This window comes from Mus pahari, chromosome 12 (assembly GCF_900095145.1).
Source record: "Mus pahari chromosome 12, PAHARI_EIJ_v1.1, whole genome shotgun sequence".
In the NCBI taxonomy this organism is placed as follows: domain Eukaryota; kingdom Metazoa; phylum Chordata; class Mammalia; order Rodentia; family Muridae; genus Mus; species Mus pahari.
In genome coordinates, this window is record NC_034601.1 from 27,485,091 (window position 1) to 27,495,038 (window position 9,948).

At 43.1% G+C, this 9,948-nt stretch overlaps 1 protein-coding gene across 1 annotated transcript in view; it reads left to right on the forward strand.

Annotated features, from left to right (window-relative positions):
* Pcyt1a (phosphate cytidylyltransferase 1, choline, alpha) overlaps positions 1-9,948 on the forward strand; it is a 44,895-nt gene that overhangs the window by 27,040 nt on the left and 7,907 nt on the right. The window contains exons 4-7 of the mRNA XM_021209220.2: positions 4,660-4,776; positions 5,633-5,784; positions 9,101-9,179; positions 9,646-9,788. Of these exons, the coding sequence (XP_021064879.1) occupies positions 4,660-4,776; positions 5,633-5,784; positions 9,101-9,179; positions 9,646-9,788 (491 nt within the window). The remainder of the gene's footprint in view (positions 1-4,659; positions 4,777-5,632; positions 5,785-9,100; positions 9,180-9,645; positions 9,789-9,948) is intronic.

The following is a 9,948-nucleotide window of genomic DNA, read 5'->3' on the forward strand; positions in this document are numbered from 1 at the left end:
GACCTTCGGAAGAGCAGTCGGGTGCTCTTACCCACTGAGCCATCTCACCAGCCCTTAAATTTTTTTTTAAAAAATTACATTTATCTACTTATCTTGTATGTATGTCTTTGGTGCACATGCCACAGTATGCATGTTGAGATCAGGGACAACTTTCAGAAGTTGGTTCTCTCCTCCTACCATATGTCTTGGGAACTGAACTAAAGTTAGTAGGCTTGGTGGCAGGTACCTTTATCCACTGAGTCATTTCACTGGCTTGGAGGTCAAATTTCAAAATGCCAACAGACAGTTCATGTTTCACATTCAGCCATGGTGTGAAATCTGTTGGAGTCAGGAACTTTTTGTGCATAGCATAACGACACACGGTCGGGATCATACCTTACTCAGGTCTCTTCACAGTTACCCAGAGTGTTGTTAGATTATCCACATATCTTTGTAATTCAAAAACTGAAAATATATGTGGTAGTAGGCTGAGGGTGTGACACTGAGGAAGGTCACAGGCTTAGCTCTCCTCAGACCGTGGGTTCAGTGTGTAGTGACTGATGTTTAACAGAATATCTCAGTAGACAGTGAATTGAAAGTAGGTTTGGCCTGGCTGGGGAAGGCATCCACCTTATTTATAACCCAGAGAGTGACTGGCGGTTGCTCTCAACAAGATGAGGCAGTTGCCAACCAGGGTGTGGCTTACTGGTGCTTGCTTCCCCCAAGACTTATACAACAGTGGCCCCTTCTGACCATTTGGCTAAAATACCAGCATGCGTATTGCTCACCTCAGAGACTGGAGGTGAGGCCTTCCTTAGGACACTGCTGTCAAGGAGCACTTGGAAGGGACACTGCCGAAGTGTAGGTATATGTTATTTGGGGAAAGGTTCAGCCGTGTTTTATTGCGCTGACAAATATCCTTCCTGAGTAACATTCTGCTTTTCTACTCCCTGGACAGTGATTACTCTGCCAGACCACCCCTTGCTTTGCTGTGGCTATTCTACAATGTTTGTAGCTTTTATAGTCTAGTCTGCTTTTTAGGATCAAGTAAAAGGGTGTCATAGCCCCTCAAGCCTTGCTTCAGAAAACCCAGTGTATCTTCATGAGTTCTTGGATTTAAAAAAAATGATAAACTAGATTTAAAAAAAAAAAAACTCATGGTTGTTTTTGTTGTTGTTTGTTTGTTTTGTTTTCAAGATGGGGTTTCCTCTGTGTAACCTGGGCTGTCCTGGGACTCACACTATAAACCCAGGCTAACCTTAAACTCAAGAGATACTCCTGCCTTTGCCTCTGAAGTACTGGGATTAAAGCCATGCTCTACCAGTGCCCAGCTGATTCTAAACTCACGTTTTATTTCATCTTGTCCTGTAGATAAATAAACCAAGCTTAAAAGGGAAGGAAGCTGATTGACAACTTGAGCTAACATTTATATTATAGGACAATAGTAAATATATGTCAATAGGACAATGGTATAGCTCCACGGTAAAGCAGGTGCAGGGATCCCTGGGTTTTTAATTCTTAGCATCAAAAGAAAAACACAGCAGGTGGTGGCAGCACAAGCCTTTAATCTCAGCACTATGAAGGCAGAGGCTTGGAGGATCTCCCTGAGTTCAAGGACAGCCTGGTCTACAGAGTGAGTTCCAGGACAGCCAGGGCTACACAGAGAAACCCTGTCTCAAAGAAAGGGAGAAACACACTTATTATTTTTTTCATTATATTGGTCTGTTTTGCTTTATTCTAAAATTTTGGGCCAGCAAGATTGGCTCAATAGGTAAAGGAGCTTGCCATCAAGCCCAACAGCCTGAGTTCAGACCCCAGACCCCACATGGTGTCCTCTGTTCTCTATGTGTCACCATGGAGTGCTTGCATATACTTGCTCTCTGTCTCTTTCTTTTATACACATACACACATATAGATAAAAGCAAAAATTTCAGTAAAACTGTATTTCCTGTATTATAACATGATGTGGCACCCAGAGCACTGAAAGGACGCAGAGTGCGAAGTCTTCCTCTCAGCCTTCTCCCAGCCATCACGTCTCTCCTAACAGCAGCCAGGCCCATCAGCTTCTGTGACTGTCCGAGTACCTAGCTTATGGCTCCTGCATCGTGTCATGGGTTCAGTTTTCCAGTTAGTGTTATCTCCACACCTTTGCCATTGCAAACAATGCCATAGTGAGAGTATGTCTGAAAGACAGTGTCCTGGAGTGACAGTGGCTGGCTCTAAGGAGCCAAGCATTTGCCATTTGTCTTTGATAAAGGTTGCTGAATTATATTCCTGTCAGCAATGTATGATTTCTCAGTTTAAACATTACATGTTTATGAATAAAGCTATTTTAAAAATCTAAACCTCTGGGCTGGCGAGATGGCTCAGCGGGTAAGAGCACTGACTGCTCTTCCAAAGGTCCTGAGTTCAAATCCCAGCAACCACATGGTGGCTCACAACCACCTGTAATGAGATCTGATGCCCTCTTTTGGTGCGTTTCAAGCCAGCTACAGTGTACCTATGTATCATAATAAATAAATCTTTGGGCCTGAACGAGTGGGCTAACCGGAGTGAGCGGGGCTGACTGGAGCAAGCAGAGTTCCTAAAAATTCAATTCCCAACAACCATAAGAAGGCTCACAACCATCTGTACAGCTATAGTGTACTCACATACATTAAATAAATAAATCTTTTTAAAAAAAAATCCAAACCTCTTTTTAAAAAAAGATTTATTTATTTTTATTTATATGAGTACACTGTCTTCAGACACACACCAGAAGAATATATCAGATCCCATTAGAGATGGTTGTGAGTTACCATGTGATTGCTGGGAATTGAACTCAGGACCTCTGGAAGAGAAGTCAGTGCTCTTAACCACTGAGCCATCTCTCTAGCCCAAATCCAAACCTCTTGACAACCATTTTCCTCTTCCCTGATCCACAGCCCTTAAGAGGCTTTTTTGATTTGTTTTGTTTTAGTTTTGTGTTTTTGAGACAGGTTTTCTCAAAAGCCTTTTTGACTTCAAACTCAAAGAAATCTGCCTGCCTCCGCCTTCTTAGTCTAGGATTAAAGGCATGCGCAACCACCATCAGGCAAGAGGTTTTATTTGGCAATAATCATGCCCTGCATAAACCTCACTGGCTGAGATACTGCTGTGCAAAGCGTACAGCCCCTGGGACAAGGGGGAGAAGTATGTCTCCAGGCTTCAGTTCTGTCCATCAGACGGGATGCTGGTCCTTCTTTCCTTAAGAGGTGGCCATGTTTCTATTGCTGCCCTCTGCTGCCACCATGAAATAGTTCCTCCTTTAGTATCCTTAGGCTCCTGGAATTGCTCATTTGAAACACAGTGAGCAATATGTTTATTTGACCCTGGAATTGGTCTTATACACTTGCAGGCTATTTCCTGGCTTTTCTTTTCATAGGCCACTACAGTTATTAAAAATAACTCATCAGAGAGTTCTTTTTTATTCTAATTAATGGAAAAAGGAAAAGATCTGCTTGTCTCTGCCTTCCAGGCGCTGGTATTAAATACATGCTTTACCATGCCTAGCTAGGATTTCTTTTCTTTTCTTTTTCTTTTTTTTTTTTAAAGATTTATTTATTAATTATATGTAAGTACACTGTAGCTGTCTTCAGACACTCCAGAAGAGGGAGTCAGATCTTACAGGTGGTTGTGAGCCACCATGTGGTTGCTGGGATTTGAACTCAGGAACTTCAGAAGAGCGGTCGGGTACTCTTACCCACTGAGCCATCTCACCAGCCCTAGGATTTATTTTCAAAGCAAAGTGTTACTTATTAGTAATCAAGGCAAACTGAAAATGAGAATGTTAGCAGTCAGAGCGGAGTTTTACATTCTGTTTAAATAAACCTGAAATGTCATAAATTACAGGGGAGGGTTTGGGAGCTGAAGAGATGATGTGGTGGTTAAAAGACCCCAGTGCAGCTCCCAGCACCTGTGGTGAGTCTGGCTCCAGGCAGTTGGATGCCTCTGGGATAGGTATTGCATTTGCATGCATGCACCACCTTCATGCATATATTAAAGTTCTTTTTTTTTTTTTTTTTAAGGCAAGGATTTTGAAGTTCAGGATATGTATTCATTGACTAAATATTTAATATCTTAGGTGGTATTAAGGAAAAAACATGGACTGCAATCTAAATTCTAGATATTAGAGATAGAAGTTGCCACCTTTACTAAGGGAATAATACTTTGGGCCTTTCTTGTGTTTGGTTCAGGTAGTCCTCTGTACAGTTGGACTCTAAAACAATTAGTAAAATGGCTTATATTTATGTTTTATTTTTAATAGAAGTAGGTACTGAACTTAGGACCTTATTCAAGGCCTCTACACTATATATACATATATGAGATGTATATTGAAATATACATATGTGTATTTATATCTCAATAGGGTTATATACCAGACTCTCTTTTTACTTTTATTTTGAGACAGGCTCTTACTACGTTGTCCAGACTGGCTTTGACTTAATCTGTAGTTCAAGTTGGCCTTGAATTTGGTAATCTTCCTGCCTCTGCTTCCAAACTGGCTGAGGTTACATGTCTGCATCATCATGCCTGGCCCTAGAGAACGTCTAACAAGAGAGGCTCTGTTAGAATGAAAGTCACACAGTGCTGTTTGAATTTGTCAGGCATGAGGCACGGAGTAAATATGTTTTTGTAATGAGTTCTTTTGTTTGGATTTAGGTGAGCGGCCTGTGAGAGTGTATGCGGATGGAATATTTGACTTATTTCACTCTGGTCATGCCCGGGCTCTGATGCAAGCGAAGAACCTTTTCCCTAATACATATCTAATTGTGGGAGGTAAGTATCCATCCGTTGACTTTAGGTGTTGTCCAGAAAAAGAGTAATTTCCCTCCTGTTTGTGTGATGTGAGTGCTTTGGCCTAGGTCTCCTTTTCTAAAGGAATGAAGTGTCTGTCTTAGATTCAGTCGGTGTAGGACAGGCTCACTGATGACCTCGGTGTTCGCAGCTGAGGGTCTACAGTTATTTACTGTTGCAGAGCAGCATTCATCCAGTTGTCTACTTAAAAACACTGCATCTGGACTTTGCCACATCAGTTTTGAGTCAACAGAAGAAAACTCTGTCAAGCAAATGCTATATGGTCAATTCCAATCTTATAAAATGAAAATAGGAAAGAAAACATTAAAATTTTTATTTTATGTTATGGGTGGGTTTTTGTTTGTTTGTTAGTCTTCATGTGTGTTTCTGTACCACATGTGTGCCTGGTGCCCAAGGAAACTATAGAAGGTATCAGACCCCATGGGACTGGTGTTACAGACACTCGGGAGCCACCATGTGCTGGGAATCAAGCTCAGGTAGTTTATAAGAGCAGTCAGTGCTCTTAGCTGCTGAGGGATCTCTCCAGCTCCAATACAGTTTTAAAACCCTCACTGGTGCAGAAATACAGAGCAGGTTCATCTGAGTTCCATATTTTATCCTTTTCAAAAGTCTGAGCCTTACTGTAGCAAGTGTTACTCCTAGACTAGGAAGAACATTGTTACCCAGGCTGAAGCACATACAGAAGATTCTCCTCCATGTTGGATGGAGTGGGGTGGGCATTGTCACAGGCCTAGAGAGTAGGAGACATGGGGAGGGCTGGTGATGAGGAGGGTTAGGCAGGGACCTTGACTTACAACTGTGTGATGCTGTGACGCAGTCTGCAGTGATGAGCTAACGCACAACTTAAAGGGCTTCACTGTGATGAACGAGAATGAGCGCTATGATGCGGTGCAGCACTGCCGCTACGTGGACGAGGTGGTGCGGAACGCCCCCTGGACTCTGACGCCTGAGTTCCTGGCAGAGCACCGGGTAAGACTGGCCGAAAGTACTCATTCCTAGTTCCAACACCCCCCAGTGTTTGGGAGAGAAGGCTGGCTTTCCATTTGTTATGCTTTATTTATGCCTTCTATGTAAGTTTCATATAGAGATGATGACTGTGTTATTACTTATAATAGTGGCCATCGCTGACGCTTCTGTGAGGTCTGATGGTTTACAAGCACCTTTCTAGTCACTATGTTCTAGGTGCTCCCCACAGCTGCCCTCTGGGGATAGTTATTATCTCCATTTACACATGGAGAACAAGGTGCAGAGAGACCGAACAGTGTGCTCCAGGTTACTCTGTTGCCGGACTTAAATGAGCTAACTTCATGATGCTTTCCCCATTCAATAGGTGTGCCCTCCTTTTATGGCATCGCAATCTCTAGACTATCCATAGTCCTAGCCATACGCATGCAGTTTATCTCTCTGGGTTAGTAAGGTGGCTCAACAGGGAGAGGCACTTGGTGCCTGGCTTGATGACCTAAAGTTGAACCCTGGACCTACATGCTGGGTCCAGATGAGATCTTAACTCCTCAAGTTGTCCCCTGGCCTACATACACAAATGAACACATACAAAATAAATGTAAAAAAAAAAAAATGTTTATATTCTAAAGCCAAGGGATTGAAGCAGGAAAGTTTGAGGCCAGCTTGAGCTACATAATAAAGACCTTGTCTCAAAACCATAGGTTGGAGAGATAGCTCAACAGATAAGAGCACTTGTGTTCTTTCAAAAGACCAGAATTTGTTCCCAGCGCCCATATGGGGTGGCTTTCAATGGCTTGTAATTCCAGCTTCAGGGGTTCCAATGTCTTCCAGGTTCCATAGGCAGTGATACATACATGTACACACACACACACACACACACACACACATGTACATGCACACACAAATAATAACTCTGTGATTAAGAGCACTTTCTGTTCTTGCACAGGACCTGGGGTTGGTTCCTAACACCCACGTGGTAGTTCATAAGAGTGTAACTCCAGTCCCAGAGGATCCAGCACCTCCTGGCCTCCATGTATTCCAGGGACACAGACATACATGTATACAAACATACACCAGGCAACACACTCATGCACATACAAAATATAAAAACAAAACCTTTTTTAAAAAACAAAAAAACAAAAAATGAATTAAAAGAGGAAAGTGTATGTTTTCTTATTTATTTATTTATTTATTTATTTATGTGAGTACACTGTAGCTGTACAGATGGTTGTGAGATGGAGTTCATGTGGTTGTTGGGAATTGAGTTTTTAGGGCCTCTGCCCGCTTGGTCAGCCCCGCTCATTCCGGTCAACTCCGCTTGCAGTCCCTGCTCCCTGCAGCCCAAAGATTTATTTATTGTTGGGATTTGAACTCAGCCTTGAGAAGAGCAGTCAGTGCTCTTACCCCCTGAGCCATCTCACCAGCCCGCATGTTTTCTTATGTTAAGTTTACTTTCAATTTTGATTTGGGGCTAGGAATTGTGTACAGTCAAAAACCAAGGATGTTTTCTACTCTTATTTAAGAAGTAAATAATTATTTTAAAACTCCTAGGGGCCTTTGAGTTCTCCCACATGAAGCATGCCTTCTACAAGGGTGGGCTTTAAAGAAATGGATTTAGGGCTAGAGAGATGACTCAGAGGTTGAGAGCACTGATTGCTCTTCCAGAGACCCTGAACAACCACATGGTGGCTCATAACCATCTGTAATGAGATCTGGCGCCCTCTTCTGACATGCAGATATATGTGCAGAATACTGTATATAATAAATAAATAGATCGAGAGAGAGAGAGAGAGAGAGAGAGAGAGAGAGAGAGAGAGAGAGAGAGAGAGAGGGGCGGGGAGAGAGAGAGAGAGAGAGAGAGAGAGAGAGAGAGAGAGAGAGAGAGAGAGAGGAGAGAGGAGAGAGAGATTGAGAGAGATTTATTACCCTAGTTAGAGACCTTCAAGCTTGAAAAGCCAGTGTGCACATTGTCATGTCTCTGCATGGTTGTGGGGATTGTTGCAGGAGAATTGTTCAGTGCGAGAAGCAGGAAGGAAGAATGACAGCTGCTGTGCATCTGAAGCAGTACTCGAGGAGCCTGAAGCCAGTGTAGAGTTATTGTAACTGTTTACCACATTTTATTTACGTATTCTCTGTGTGTATGGGGCCATAGCACACATGTGAAGGTTAGAGAACAACTTGTGAGAAGTCAGTTCTCTCGGGGACAGAACTGGAGGTAAGCCCAGCAGCCGGGGCCTTCTCCTGCTGAGCCATCATGGCAGTCCTCCATGGTGCTTAACAGTGGTACCAAAGGTGTCACTCTCTCAGCACAGCCGGCCTGGGTAGGGGTCTGGGAGAAGAACTTGCAACATCTCTTTTCCCTTGTAAGCAGTAAATCTCAACCACGCAGCTTGCTTCCTGCTAAGTCTTGTCTTTGCTGTCCTGTAACTTGTTCACGGGTGATGGAGATGTTCTGGGGGGATAGGTTTGGTTGGATGGTAATTACGCTAGCAAAGGCTTATGGGCTTTCCAGGGGTCAGGAAGTGAGGGTGTGCAGTCGTCCTAGTCTTGTGCAGTGTATTTGCAGCCATACAGCCACAGGTACTCTTTCATAGCTTTAGGTTGTACATTTTTTGGTAGAATAAATATATTTGCTCTAGTAAAATGACTTTAGCTGTTATTTTTTTTTTTTTAAGATTTATTTATTTATTATATGTAAGTACACTGTAGCTGTATTCAGACCCACCAGAAGAGGGCATCAGATCTCATTATGGATGGTTGTGAGCCACCATGTGGTTGCTGGGATTTGAACTCTGGACCTTCGGAAGAGCAGACGGGTGCTCTTACCCACTGAGCCATCTCACCAGCCCTTTAGCTGTTATTTTTAAATTCCCCCTTTCTCAGGAGCTGAGAGAAGAAGCAGTTAATTAAACAGTAACCAAATCCTTCATGCTTTTAGGAGCCTTAATATGACCCATTGTTATAGACCTGGGAGGATAGGGTGAGTCCCTTCTTTCTAGGCTCTGGCTTCCCAGAAGCCCCAGTCCCTCTGACCACAGCATGCCCACTGTACAGAGGGAAGCTAGCACTTCTCTTAGGCCAGAAAGAAATCGCTAGAGAAGAAACCTGTGGACTTCCTGGGTTTTCCATAAGCCATGAATGATCAGGTTGGTGGTTTCTGAACAGATTGTAGAATATGTGAACCAAGCAAAAAGTACAGAGAAAAGGTTGTTCTGAGACATAGCCCCAGCCAGTTTCCCTTTTTCTGAGCTCAGGAATATGTACAGGTTCTTCCCAAATGGTAGTTATCCTGGGGTTTAAAATGAAGTTCCCTTGTTTTCAGATTGATTTCGTCGCCCATGACGACATCCCCTATTCTTCTGCAGGGAGTGATGATGTATATAAGCACATCAAGGAAGCAGGTGAGTGAGCCACGCCCAGCTTCACTCTTTGGGGTCTTGGGCAACTGCAGAGATTCAGCCATGGCCCTGCTTCCAGTGGAAAATGTGATTCTGAGAAATTAAACATTTTCCTGGTCAAACTGTGGACAACATCGTAAGTGAGCATAGTTTCAACATCTATTGATTCTTGGTTTAAACATCTCTTTCATTTTTCTTAATTTCAGGACAAATTCTATATTTTTCTTATTGCTAGGACAATGTGTGCCTCCTTCTAGTCTGTCTTTCACTCTGTCCCTTGGGTGCCAGGATCTCTAGCGTTCTCCTATAGTAATAACAGAGTCTACTTTTTTTTTTCCTAAAAAGAATAAATTCTGTCTTGGAACTCACTGTGAAGGCCAGGCTAGCTTTGAACTTACAGAGATCCACCTGCCTCTGCCTTTGATGTGGCAGGACATCACAGTTTTTGTCTGTCTGTGTTTTCCCTTAGGCATGTTTGCTCCCACACAGAGGACAGAAGGTATCTCCACATCAGACATCATCACCCGCATTGTCCGTGACTATGATGTGTATGCAAGACGGAACCTACAGAGGGGCTACACTGCCAAGGAGCTCAATGTCAGCTTTATCAACGTGAGTTGTAACCTCACCCCATAGCTCCCTGCCTCTGCAGGACACATGCTGCTCCTCGTGCTGTGTGCTCTGAGCTCGCTTTTCAGTGTGCTGTGCCATTCTCATTCTCCGGAGCTAACTCACGTTTCTTTCTTTTTTTTTTTTTTTTTTTTTTTGGTTT